The sequence below is a fragment of the Cygnus olor genome, chromosome 1, assembly GCF_009769625.2.
Source record: "Cygnus olor isolate bCygOlo1 chromosome 1, bCygOlo1.pri.v2, whole genome shotgun sequence".
NCBI classification, from domain to species: Eukaryota; Metazoa; Chordata; class Aves; order Anseriformes; family Anatidae; genus Cygnus; species Cygnus olor.
Window position 1 is genome coordinate 198,017,706 of NC_049169.1, and position 14,253 is coordinate 198,031,958.

Sequence of the window (14,253 nt, forward strand, 5' to 3'; positions counted from 1 at the left end):
TAAATTTGAGAATGTCTGTGCCGAAGTCAGATATTTACATATAGAAGTGAACTTTTAAACTATTACTGGCCTTTTCCCTAGTCTTTGTCCCTCTGCCAGAGGTCACTGCCCAAGCAGAGCTGTCAGAGCAAAGAGGATGAACCTTTGTTATCAGAGTCAGTGCCAAGGCTGGCAGCTAAATTTAAATCACCAATGAACATCATTTTTTTCTGCAGTTGGTGTTTGACTCTGGCACTATGCCTTTTTGTATATCTAGATGTTGTATCTAAAACCTACACTCTGTTCCTTTTCTCCAGGTGTAGTTGGTAGGTGGATGCAATCATTGTTAATGTGACAAATGATCCAACATGCATTCAAAGGACATGGGGAGCTGGCCATACACTGACTGACAGCTTCCACCTCACCCTCCAGGGCATTGCAGTCAGCTGTGAATGACGATACGATCTGCCAATGATAAATGAAGAAAAGGTGTCATTAACAGATATCAGATATTTCGTACCGTGCATTTTGTTGGATTCCTTGAAATTTTCGTCATTCTCATCTACTTTTGAAGGGTCTCCAGTAAATGCTTCGATATTCTTGTTGAGATACCAGCTGTCATTCTCATCAAAGATTGAAAAGAGAAGGTAGAATTCTCTGTCTATTCCTTTCTGTAGCCAAGGAGGAAGCCAAGACATTAAAATCAGTCTGTGCAGAAGTATCCAAGTGAAAAATTATCTTGTGTGTGTGTGTGTAACAAAAAAAATCTTTTTCCAGAAAGCTGCAGGTGCTTTCTTACTATATCATTATAGAGGATTGAGGCTGGCACTTTTGCATCAGCCAGAAGAATAAAGAAAGTGGCACTTAGTTATCATGGAAAGATGCATTCATTGCTAATGAGTGCATGGAAAAGATGGAAAACCCAGAGACAAGCCTGAATACTGGCAAATGCCAGTTTCACCTTCCTAAACACCCCCACTGGTCAGCTTTTAACCTGAGGAATGATATTTGTGAATGATGTTGGTTTAATCTCTTCAATCAGGGCTGGGAACTGGGCAAATCGGCCCGTAAGGCCACCTTCCCCCAGTCCACCACCCTGCTGTTTCAGGGAGGCCCATCTCCACGCTGAGCACCTGTGTCCCATCCTCATTCAGGACGTTCTTCCGACAGACCAGCAAAGGCCCCACCAGGCCGGAGTTGGTGTCCTTGACAGCATCAGTGGCCGAGTAGTAGAGATAGGTGAGGCATGGTGGGTCGTTCTCACTTGGACCTCCGTTTTTAGGCACTCTCCATTTGTATGTGAAGGTTTCACCTGCCTTAACGTGGGCTCCTGGCTTCATATATCCTGCAGAGAGAAAATTGAGAAGCACCCAGGTCACGGGAAGGTTATGTTCTCCAGAATACAAGCGTTGGCTGGGGGTCAGAAGTAGCCACTGTCTTCTGCAGGTGGGCTCTCCCTTGCAAGCACAGCTCGAGCACCATCCTGTGGGCTGGTGACTTCTGCCATGGGGACATCTCACCAGAGCCCAGTGCCCTGGGGACACACTGAGCCGTTCCTCGCAGAACAAGTTCAGCTACCTCACACAGACACGTCCGATGCTATCTGGAGGATCTGGATTCTGTCAGACCAGACGTGCAGAGCTCATCCTTGCTCTTAAATGGCTTCCTCTAATGTCTGTAGCTTTCCTGGCCTATCGTGAGATTCATCTGAGGTGCAAACGCAGACTCTGACTTTTCATTAAGCACCACGAAGCAATTACCTCAGCGAGTGGAGCTGCAGTTACGATTGTTTAGAAATTCAGCACAAATCTGATCCTGGTAATTGCTTCTTTTTGATTTTGCAGCAAAGCACAGGAACCTCTGTCAGAGTCTCCAAAGGGTGGCTGCTACCACTTTCTTTAGAAGCTAGTTTGGAGTGATTGTCTGCTGCCCTGCATGGGGTGGCTGTAGCATCACTCATGTAATTTAGCCACTGTAAAAGGGTGTCGGTATCCACAGAGAGAGGACTCATAAAAGGGACTGGAAAGGAAAATTGGGAAAAGGGGTCAGCCCTGCACCCTTAGAAGAAAAAATTACTAAATAACCCTTTTGCTCTTTGCTGTGAGGAAGATCAAACTAGAAATTTTATTTAAAGCTGAGGCACCCATTGACTGGGTTTTCTCAGCACAGTCAGATGTGTCTGTCAGCAGCAGTCTGCACTGATTTGATTTTCTGTGTGCTGCCAAAAGGCTGGAGTGCCTCATGGAGAATCCTCTTACGAACTTAGACATGAATGAAAATATCAATATTTAAACACACACAATCTGCCACAAACTGCAAAACAAAGCAGGGTACTTCTGCAATGGTATCTGATGCTATTAAATTAATCCTGCAGTGGTGCTCAATAAGGAGAAGAACATAGATATGGAGAAAAAAAATATGAGATTGGACAAATGTTAAATTCAATATGGAAGAATATTACTGAGAGCACAACTGGAAAAAAAAAAAAAAGGTTAATAAGCCTTATGTATGTTTATGTACAGTATTTTCATATGAATAATCTACACTCAGACAAAACACAGGCTTTGAAAAATCATTGTCCCTCAGTATAAACTTACAGCCCCTGTAGGGGCCATACCTACGTACTCTTGTAGATGGGTATGATGGAAATCCAAGACAGTAGGCTTACGGGGAGAGAAGGGCAAAAAGATTGTTAGGAAGAGATAAATCTGGAGTCAGTTTCCTCTCCAAGGACCCAGAGGTTTGCAGCTCATGTTGCTGCTGAATTGTAGGATTTGGGTTGATTTTGCTCCACATTGAAGGGTGCAATGCCAATGGATGCTATTACCAGGGAGGTTTAAACAAAAGCACAACAGGACTGACTGTGAGCAGAGAGAAGGATCTGCTTTTCCATCAAAAAATTATACCTGACATTAGGATGTGTACAGGTGAATTCAAGGCCGAAGTGAACCTTGATGTTTCAGGATACAGCTTGGCCTGCTAACAAATTTGTTGCATTGCAAGGTCAGCAACTAGAGACAACAGAATTTGATTCAAGCCTTTTGTGTCAATGTTATTGTACGGTTTTATGAGTTTTACATGCTGACCTAATTCTCTTCGCACAGTTCTCAAAAGAGGGATTATGTCCTGGGAGTTCCTTTCTGATGTGTTGCGATGGAAACAAAACAATTCCGACAACAAGAAGGATAACTTTCTCTTCGGTGCTGCAGCTCATCTAACATAAGCACTCTAAAGCTTGGACACGTGCTCTAACCCTAATCTAGGTTCCTTTGGTAGTCAAGGGAAACAGAGGCATCTCCAGGGGTGACCTAATGTCTCCTAAAATAGGTGTTTGAAGTAAATGAGACTTCCTACACTCTGAAAATATAGATTTTTGCCTTTGACTGAAGAAGTTGCCTACCAATTAGACATGACACCTTACATTTAATGGTTAAACTTAGATGATAAAGATCCCATCTTTGCAGAAAATGAGAGGAAGCCTTTGGTAAATGCTCTGTTCTAGCATTTACATAGTTATGAGGATTAATAAGAATTGTTGCTGCTTCACATTCTGGGTCAATCAGATAAAAGATGCCTGGACGCTGACTATGCTGGCCATGAAGGAAGGCGAATACCCAACCTCTGTTAGAGGATCAGAGGTGTAACCTCTGTTAGAGGTGTGAAGCAGCCCAGACCACATGGGTAGCTCTATCCAACAACTCAGCAAGGTCATCATGCCAGATCCTAAGCAACATTGTTTTGGAGCATGTTCAGAGTAGGTCCACTGACTGGGGATGAGTGATATTAGACTAGAACTAAAGTAAATTGGATCGGGCTTTTGACTTGTACTCAAAGTTAACAGATGGACCTCAGCTGGTTTCAGTGACCCTGTCTGGCACATGTCCAAGGGGAAGAACCTGTACTGAGGCAGACTGGAGGGGTCCCTCAGGTTGTGACATATAGGGTAGACACAAACTAAACCAAATCACCCCTTCCATTCCTTAATACCTACAAAAAGGGCAAAGCTACCGAGCAACAGGGGAAGATCTGCAGACTCACATATTCTGGATGTGACAATACAGCAGTTCAGTCAAAACTTACCATCTAAGTAGGGAGCACCTTCTGACAGTTTGCTGAAGCTTACTCCATGGGCCATAATACTGTAGCTCCTTTTGGCTTTGTTGGCAAAAGTAACTAGCACTGTATCTCCCACTTCAGCTTTTATTACAGGACCTTAAAGAAAGGGAGTTAGGGAAGGTGTTAGAACCACCAACAATTGTATTTTTATCTAAACAAGACAGCACTGACTGGTAGCTGAATGCCCTAAATTTCCCTCTGGATCCAAGGGGACTTTTGCTTTCAAGCCCAACAGAATGACAGGATGGGAAAATATTCACCGTACCAAGTATTCCCAGGTGCTTCATGTTCTTTGGCTGAATCTTCCTTTTACTGAACGTTGCATCAGTATACTCCACATAGCGAACCTTCCAGTATTGCCCTCCTATTCTGTCAGTCCCTTGTGTGAAATATATTGCAGATTCACTGTGGATTTAACAAATCAGACTGGTTAAATTACTAGAGGTTCGGGCAGAAACCTTTCTTTAGGATAAAGTTATTACCCCAGCCATGGGAGAAATGAGCTTCCAAGTTACTAGTTTGCATACACTTTTCCAGCAGGCTAGATTAAATATTCCTGAGCTGAATTACAGTTACAAATTAGTTAACAAATGGGTATTCATTGTGCATTAGACTTCCATGTGTTTAATTTCAACTTACTTAGGACAAGTGCTCTGTCAACTTACCTCTAACTACCTTAGGGCAAGACCAGTGCTATTACCTGTGCACAATTCATCTTTAATCTTCTTTACTTTTCCTGGGAGATACTCTAACATAATTCATCTTCATCAGTTATAACAAGGGGGGGGGGAATCTCCCATTATAGCACCTCTGAGATACACCAATTTCAAGTGTGAAAACTGCCAAAGGAATCTTGACACAAGGGTTTCCATTCTGTTGAACTTTGCATGCCTCATCAGGGCTCACTTTCTCCATGGACTTAACGATGGAGAGAGATAAGTGCTTCCAGAAGGCAACTCCTAGGCATCGCAGTTACAAATCTAATTTCTCAACAAGGTTGTTTAAATCCTCTCTGCCCCATTCAATTAAAATTAATAACAGTGCAGGACCTAGCCCTGGTGAATCACTGTGGAAGTCTCACCCAGACTCTTGAAATTAAGCACAACAGGAGAGGATGAGAAAGCTTACCTGCCAGTGGCATTTAAGCCCTGCCCAGTGAATTTATCATAACCGTCAGGTCCATAATTCCAGAGCACTTCTTCAGCAGCAATATAATATCTTCTCTTGTGACTGACTGGTGAAGGCTGAGACAGTTTTTCTTGGCAGATCTGTACATCATAAAGTGCCTCCATGCCACCTGGGAGGAGAAAGAGTCTGGAGACAGTCCTTGGCCAGCTGCAGTCAGCAAACTTGTGGGTATAAATGAACATTCAGAACCCTCTAGGCAGGAGCTATGTGGATTGGAAAAAGTGGCTAGGATCATTTGGGTAAGCTTCTATTTTTAGAGACTTCTGTCTACACTGGGCTAGACACTAGCACCCTTCTCTCACAAGTGGTACATCATCCCATGGGTGAAATCCACTGAAATCTATGATGATTTTTAGTGGGCTTATTTGCTCCATTCCTTAATCTGGGTAAGGATGACAGAATGATTTTGGGGATCAGAGTGCCTCCTGAAATGTGCAACATGGCATCACCTCCCCGACTTCCATTGAAATAGAGAGACTGGTTTATTATCACTGAAGGAGTTGCTAGCCAGAATCAAGTTTCTCTGCCTAATAATAATCCTACTGAAGTGAACATGGAAGTTCTTAAAAGTAAAAATTTTCACAACTTGTGACTGACTCTGATATTATAATTATACAGTTCCTGCTGTCACAAACCTAGTTTATGATATGTGGCTTTCAGGTTCTCACATATCGTCATCATCAAATTCTTTCATGTAAAGGTGTCTTACCAAGCTTCTGAACACATTGCTAATTTTTGTCTGATTTCTGTAAAAAAAAAGTTACGACGTGTTCATCTGGCATGACATTTCTTAAAGTGTACATATTTATCTACAACAAAAAGTGATGATGGATCTTCTCATTGACCATCAAAATATGTAATTTATATAGAAAGTGCTGTGTCAAAACTGGGTCTATCATGCTTTTCTCACATTAGTTGCCCGTATTTACACAGTTAAGTTACTCATTCTAGCTGAATATTTGGCCCAACATACATAATTTTCACTGGAGACTAAACTCATGATGTTTTTCTGATGAAATAGTTCTCAAGCGTTCAGTTTTGGAAACTCAGAGATGGAAACATCTCTCAGTTTTCTTTTCCTAGCATATTTGAGGCTGGAACTTCTGTATTTGATAGGATCAGGAAGATCTATAGCACCATACCTCGTAAATGTTCATTAACCTGGCAAGTTATCAACCACCTCCCGGGGTTCCCAGGAGTCATCTCTGCTGTGATGAATGTTGCTGGGAACAGACCGACGACATCTGCCCTCTGGTCTCTGTTGGTGAATGTGTGGCCGTAGAAATACGCAGCGTGGATATCGATCTCGTGTCCCATGCCAATCAAGTGCCAGGACATGGGAGCATCAGCACACATCTCCAAGCCAGGGAGATTTCCGTAAATATAACCATTAAGAGCTAAAAACAAAAAGTAGGAGATTTTATGAGAGGGAAAAGACAAGTGCCAGGTTCTTCTGACCTCCTTTCCAAGCATGATCCTTTCTTGGAAAAGAATCTATGAATGTCCACACTGAGTCCCTAGCTGAATTAGGTGCTCATGGGATCCCTGATGGAGAATAACATTTCTGAAGAGCCAGCTAACAGCTCAGGATGATCAAATGGCCCAAATTCTCTGTCTGGGTCTATGAGAAACTTCCTGAGTCATAACAAGGTATTACAAAGCCCCAGTCACCACAAAAAGTCCTGATAACAAAGTTAATTTGTTCTGCAGGTACTTAGGATGTCTGGAATCTATTCTCTAACTCTAAGTCATAAATAGCTATTATATACCTGGCTCAAGCAATTAAGATTTGAAAATTATGATATCAGACAAATCAATCTTAGTCAGCTCTCTCTTCCTCAACTTCCATGTCTGACAATGTTAGGAGAACTTTAGGAGAACAGGATTCATATTTTGCAATATAATTTATCTCCTAGGCTCTAAGGAACAACGGAAATACTGAGAAATATCTGGATTTAACTTCTTACACCAGGTCTCTAAATAGCACAAAGTACTACTGCCCCACTGATCTCTGAAGGGCAGGAGTAGCAGTACCAGCCAGCCCACAAGTCCTGAGGCCTTTCGAGAGCCTGGAATGCTGGACTCTTCAAATATACACATCTCAAAGTGCTCTGCAGCCTCCTTTTCTCTCTTCACAGCTGGTCAAGCAGTCACCAAAAGGCTTATGTCTGTTGCCTAAGATAAAATGCTGAACAAGTGACAGAGCTGGATGTGAAAGCTGAATCTCCTTGCTGCAAACCAGTGTGTTGTACTGTGTTTAGGGAGAGGCTTTTATCAGCACAGTACTTCAGCATCCTGAACCATTCCATGCTGTCACAGATAAAGGAGACACATCACAAGAGACGGAAAGTCCCAGTGAAAAGAAAAGAGCCTGATCACTGCTGTAGGTCACCATTTGCTCAAGAGTCCTGCTCACCATGCATTCGGTTGCTGGTCTGGAAACCTTCATCCTCTTTGTCAACTGTTGCTGGTTCTAAGCAGAAGGTCTTTATATTCTCATCGAGGTACCAGCTGAAATTTTCATCTACAATGCTAAACATCAGGGCAAAAGCGTTAGCAGCACCAGTCCTTTCTATTGAGGTCTCATCTGCAGTTCCTAAATCGCAAACGAAAAGGAAAGTGCTAAAAAGAGCCTTGGAGGGGATTGGATGTAAAAAATGACAATAACTTTGGAGCATTCAAGGATATATAGTGGTCTGCCCATGATCTATAGGGCATGTTGACTCTCACCTAGTTTTGCTCCTCCAAGACACCTTAACCCCCCCTCCCCAACCTTTCAGCAGATGGGTGCCTCCAGTAGGCAGCTCATCTCATCTAAGTTAAGCTGATATTTAATGATCTGCTGATATGACATAAGCACAAGCAGCTGCCAAAAGCTGTGGTCCCATTTTTTCCATCTTTTTCCCACTGTTCCCAACCCTGCCCATCAGTCAGTATTAACACTTGTATAGCTATGCAGTGAGCCAGAACGGAAGTCTGATCCAGCTGGAAACCAGTGACTTTTGTTTTGGCCAGAAATTAAGGAGAGGCAAGTGGTAGCCCACATTTGTGTTGCACGGAAGCAGCTTGTGGAGCATACCCTCGGAACAGCTGGCTAAGTGCAGCTCACTCCTCATGGACTAGTGAGGAAGCCTAGACAACTAACTAGTACAAGTTATTTAAATTTTAAAAGCCTTAAGACAGGATGAGTACAATCTATTCAATCTAATTTGAGTATTGGTATGTGAGGGACCATATGGGGGACAACCTGAGACTATAGGAGTGGTGACACTGGATAGTCTATTATTAACCATTGAGGGATTTATATTTCATCCCCTCCCCAATGTCCTCTGGGATGGAGCCCCAGAGCCTTGCTGTCAGCCCTGTAAGGAGCCACCCACCACCATCAGCGGGAGGAGGCCTAAAGCAGTGGCATTGTGCAGATATCCACGTTGACAAAGTCAAGACCCAACACGCAGATAAGCTGGCCTTCCAGGCTGGGATTATTTTGAACATGCTATCTCCTAGCTTCATGCATTATCCTAAAGCTATTGGCTTGGTTTCACATATTCAGGAAGTTCCCCAAGAGAAAAAAGTCTGAGACATCTTAATTATGATTAAAGCTGGACACCATGCCTGTCCTCTCCACACCGAAGTCTTTTTTTTTTTTTTTTTTTTTTCCTGAATATATAAAAACTGCTTCTGTATATAAAATTAGGGCTGGTTTTGTACTGCAGCAGATATGGGAAAGAGGTGGCAGATTTACACGTGTCCCAGGTGGAGAGGGGATGATGGCTCAGCTGACAGAGGGGAGAGAGTTGGTACATGGTTCCTGAGTGCTCCAGCACAAAATTTTCAGGCTATAAGTACACGGGACAGGCTGTCACCTCAGCTGTTCAGTGCACATTTCCATATGGCTGTGATATAAAACTTACATGCAAAAATCCATAAGGGAAAAAAAAAATGACAAGGAACACTGGGGTTTCAAGTATGTAAATACCAATGCCGAAGTCACCAGCCCAGCCCTAATTTCACTTCCTGGGCAATGAGTCCTTCGCTTGTCCTGAAATGATCCCGGTTTTGGAACGTTTATTTTTAGCCTCGGCCATGCCCAGCTGGCCACAGAGCATGCTGCAGTCCCTCCACCAGCCGAGGCAAATCTCTTGTGAAGCCAAAGGGGAGCAGGAAGGGGGTTGTCCCAGAGCTACAATACCTACCCTGGGGTGCTCCTGGAATGGCCCAGCTATTCCTTGCCCCTTTTTATGGGCTATGTAGGGATAGACTCTAGACCATCATGTTTATACCTGTAAGCAAAAATGACTGTTAAGATGCCAAGCTTGGCAGAGGGGCTTGCTTTGTCGGTTTTCCTAGCTCAGTACCTTTTTTACAAACCAGCAGTGGCCCAATTAAACCAGATGCAATATCTCTTGGTGTGTCAATGTGAGAATGGTAAATCCAAGTCAAGCAGTTTGAGTCTGCCAAAGTTGGGGAATAATCTTTCCTTACTGGCCATGTGTACGTGTAATTTCCACCGGGAACAACAAAATCGTCCTCTTTGCTTTTACCGCCGGTTCCATCTGGGTAAAGCGCTCCTAATACATTAAAAAAAAAAAAAAAAAAAAAAAAAAAAAAAAGGAAGCTTTTAGCTCCCCCTTAACCATTTTCCTTGAATAAATATGTATTTTCTATTTTATCAGAGCTTTCAAAAATAATAACAACACTCACAAACAAAGAATCACTGAGAAATTGTGAAAATTTTCAGAAGTTCTGGTAAAAATATTCAAAAACTGTTGACAGTTAAGATCAATTACTTATGAGTAGATTAAGCTTTTAAAAAACAGGTTTTAATTTTCCCATGTCTCTTTACTCTCATCAAACAGACACATACACATTTTGTCAGCTTAAATTATACATCTTCTCACAGAAAACTGATGAGAGTGATAAATGTAGGCAAATCCATACACCTCTAACCAAAATACACATGCATAGGTTTGAATTCTGAATTTGATTCTGAAAATTATATCACGTATGTTATACACCTATAAAGAGAAAAAACATTCACTTACAAGAACTCTATCTATTCAACAGGCTAGACATAGAAAGAAGGAAGGAAAATACTTCTGTGACTAATAATTCAGGAAAATAATTCAGGGAAAAAAAGACCCACCTAACCTGTTTCAGTGTTGGATTTATCCCAGGCGTCAAAGGTTTGTGGCAAAAGTTTTAAGAAATGAGGATGTTCCTGGTTTTATTCATCAGTTGCAATTATTGATGGGTTTATGAGAGGGTGATCTAAAGTCCTCTGATGTCAATGGCCAGAACAATAAATACTTGGACAAGCTTCTAGCCCTGACATTTGCTACTCCAGGGGAAATGGAGAAGAAAAGAGAGGACAAATCAGTTTTTACCTTCAGAGTCCTTGTCATAGAAGACCCCATGTGGATGCACTGAGTATGGACGGGAAGCAAAGTTTTTCAAATGGACAATAAAGACATCCTCTTCTTCTGCCTTCAGGACTGGCCCAAGGAATCCCAGCCAGCCTTCTTTGGGGATTTCCTGGGAGTATGTGTCATCAGTGAATTGCCTAAAAATAGCCTTTTTGTACACACGCCCTATCCGGTTGGCTCCTCTTGTTGCATACACGCTTGCAAACCTGATGTTGAGAAGGGAAAATAATTTAGAGACTAAAAATTCCTTGAAGAGTTGATCAAATAACAGGTGCTTACAGTGCAGATTATAGTTCCCAGGGACAAATCACGTAGCTAGTGGATCTAAGAGTGAGGAGTCAACCTGGACAACGTGATCAGGGTCCATGCCCCTTCCTGTGCAGTAACAGTTATCCTGCTTGCAGGTACTACACAGGTACTACACAGGTACTACGAACAAGTCTTCACTTGAGGACCAGCCACCCAGGACTTTCTGTACAGTTTTAGCACCTTCTCACTCTTTCGCAAGGGCCAAACCTCACATCTAAATGCATGACTGTGCAGGAGAAGAAAAACAAATTAATTCAAAGTTTTTTCTAAAGCCAATAAGAGCAATTATAATCAACTAGTTTGGCAACCCATAAGAGTAGCATAAGATGTTTTTGCATGAAAGGCATAATTTCTACTTTACAGAACCCACATTTTATAGCAATTTCAAGAGATGGAGAGCCCACCACATGGTCAGTGGCTGACACGTTGTGGCTATTAAATTCCTGCTCCCTTCAAATTCCAAACTGTATTTGCAGTCTAAAATCATCTAGCTCCATATTCCAACAACTGGTTCCCATCATGACCTGTCTCAGATCAAAGAGGCCACATACCATCAGGAATTTATTTTCTAGGCAGACACTTGCACAAGTTTTAATTAATTGATTAAACTGCCTCCTACATTTCTTCTGGACAAACCAAATGCACTGACATTCTTTATGCCACAACCTTCCCTGGCGTTCTTTTCTGAAAGCCTTCCAATATTGCTCTATCTCTTTTGAAGTCTGAACACAAGAACTTCACATAATATGCAAGTAATATTGCAGTTAAAGGTGCTCCCTGTCAATACTTCTTATACAACTAGAAATTAGTTTTGCCCTTTTAACTATAATTTCATACTGGAAACCGATGTTTAGCCCATCTGTCATGATACTAAATCTTTTTTACTTCTCTCTAGAATACATCTGACAAGTACGATACACACCCTTCATCCCTAAGTATCCCACACAGTGTCCAAATAACCACACTTGCCACAGAACCAGGAGTGGGCTGTATGACCAGCTTCAACATAGTTGACTGCTCCATGAGTTTCTGCATCTCTTGAAGATTGTTTGAACTTTAACACTTCCTAAAACAAACTCATTAAAAAGTTGAGCTAAATTTTCCTGAAGTATCACTGGCACAAACATGGCAATTCCATATTTATAGTGAATTTTTGTGACTGATCAGTTCACCTTCTTGAACACTTTCTGTTTTGCCATTTCTGTACACTACCAACTGCATAAGTGTTGGATGTCACATGAGTTGAAAGGTATAATTTGCTATAATTTCTTCACTATAAGATCCAATGCTCCCCTTTATCAAGCCATCTCTACAGAATCACAGAATCACAGAATCATCTAGGTTGGAAGAGACCTCCAAGATCACCGAGTCCAACCTCTGACCTAACATTAACAAGCCCTCCACTAAACCATATCACTAAGCTCTACATCTAAACGTCTTTTAAAGACCTCCAGGGATGGTGACTCAACCACTTCCCTGGGCAGCCCATTCCAATGCCTAACAACCCTTTCCGTAAAGAATTTCTTCCTAATATCCAACCTAAACCTCCCCTGGCGCAACTTTAGCCCATTCCCCCTCGTCCTGTCACCAGGCACGTGGGAGAATAGACCAACCCCCACCTCGCTACAGCCTCCTTTAAGGTACCTATAGAGAGCAATAAGGTCACCCCTGAGCCTCCTCTTTTCCAGGCTGAACAATCCCAGCTCCCTCAGCTGCTCCTCATAAGACTTGTTCTCCAGACCCCTCACCAGCTTCGTTGCCCTTCTCTGGACTCGCTCGAGCACCTCCATGTCCTTCTTGTAGCAAGGGGCCCAAAACTGCCTGCTACCTTAACTCACAACATCCCCCAACTGTGGCCTTTGTACCCCTGTGGCCACTGCCTAAACCAGATCACTGAAGTGATAGAAATCTGAAAGCCTCCCAAAAGAATGGTTTTTAATTTGAAAAATGTGGTTTATAATACAGACTCCTCAAGAGCTATTTTGATAACAAATGAAAGCATTGCCAGTGATACCGCTGTGGCAGAAACAGCTGCCGAGAACAGAGAGGAAAGGATGGAAGCTTCTCAGCCTGGTTCATCACTGAATAAAATATGTTAGATAAATACACCCAAAAATATCTTGTTAAGGAGTGAGCTGCCAATAAGTCTGGATCTTCAGCAAATTAGCAGCTCTGTGGTAACTCTGTGTGCACAGCGAGACCTGGCAAGTCACCCTGTGCTCGCCCAGGAGAAGATACCTTCCACTGCCTGGGGGAAGAGCTGCTACCAGAGAGCAGTGGGTGGTGGTAGTAGCAGTGCAGTGTGAACGCCCAAGCTGCTTTACCTCATGGCAATGTATTCCTGTGGCTGTGCCCTAATTCGAATTATAAATTGGTGTTTAGAATGGTTTAAAAGAAATTTTCTCTGGGAAAAAAAGTCAAATAGATCCTTTTTTTTTATAAAGTACTTATTTTCAGCAGTGTTTTTTTTTACCATTTTTATAAGCAGCCAAATACTTTACATGAGGCACTGCAATGGCACCATGCTTCCCCGATGACATAGCTTTTCTGGCCCTGGCTATCTGGCCAGACAACATTGCATGCTCTCCCATAACTTCAGACCTCTGGGACACACTGCCTGCTCTGCAGAACTGTACTCCAAGAAAAAAAACAGTCACTTCTTGGCCTGGCATGTTCAGATGCTTGACATGAGTCTAGCTCCTGTAAATGCACAGAACGGGGAACCCAAAACCCATTACAGTATTGAGGTTCAGGAAATCGCCCTGAAGGTTTAGTCACTGAAGACTTCCTTGGTGCCTAAAGCTGTGCTACAGGTCATCTTAGCTAGCATTTCTGTTGACCAGATCTGTGCCCATCTCCTATTCAAAGACATCTAGAAGGCAGGGAAAAAAAAGTATTTTTAGTGGCAGCTTTCTGAAATGAGGTCCATTCAAGTAACCCATCCATTCAGAGCTGCAGAGCCCACTGTCTGTAACAGGTATCCTACAGCTAGTCACAAAGCAGGTGATGCTCTTCTACGCTGAGCATCAGGAGATGCAAAAGTCATGCAGTCAGCAAGGGATCGCAGCACAGAAGCAGAAACTTACCCTCTTGGGTCTGTTTAGCTATGGGTTTTAGTTAACCACAGTCTAAGAGAAAATAACCAATCAACTCTTGGAGACAAATTCCCACACCCCACTGATGCTCTCAGCATTGCGTTCTGGACTCAGGCTCATCCATAGCTCCCTTTCCTACC

At 42.6% G+C, this 14,253-nt stretch overlaps 1 protein-coding gene across 1 annotated transcript in view; it reads right to left on the reverse strand.

Moving 5' to 3' along the window:
* Positions 1-14,253, reverse strand: part of HEPHL1 (hephaestin like 1) — a 34,410-nt gene that overhangs the window by 13,112 nt on the left and 7,045 nt on the right. Inside the window, exons 2-10 of the mRNA XM_040548110.1 lie at positions 10,671-10,915; positions 9,642-9,854; positions 7,700-7,879; positions 6,426-6,680; positions 5,224-5,392; positions 4,361-4,500; positions 4,060-4,191; positions 1,113-1,324; positions 500-650 (exon numbers count right to left, since the gene is read on the reverse strand). Coding sequence (XP_040404044.1) covers positions 500-650; positions 1,113-1,324; positions 4,060-4,191; positions 4,361-4,500; positions 5,224-5,392; positions 6,426-6,680; positions 7,700-7,879; positions 9,642-9,854; positions 10,671-10,915 — 1,697 coding nt within the window. The remainder of the gene's footprint in view (positions 1-499; positions 651-1,112; positions 1,325-4,059; positions 4,192-4,360; positions 4,501-5,223; positions 5,393-6,425; positions 6,681-7,699; positions 7,880-9,641; positions 9,855-10,670; positions 10,916-14,253) is intronic.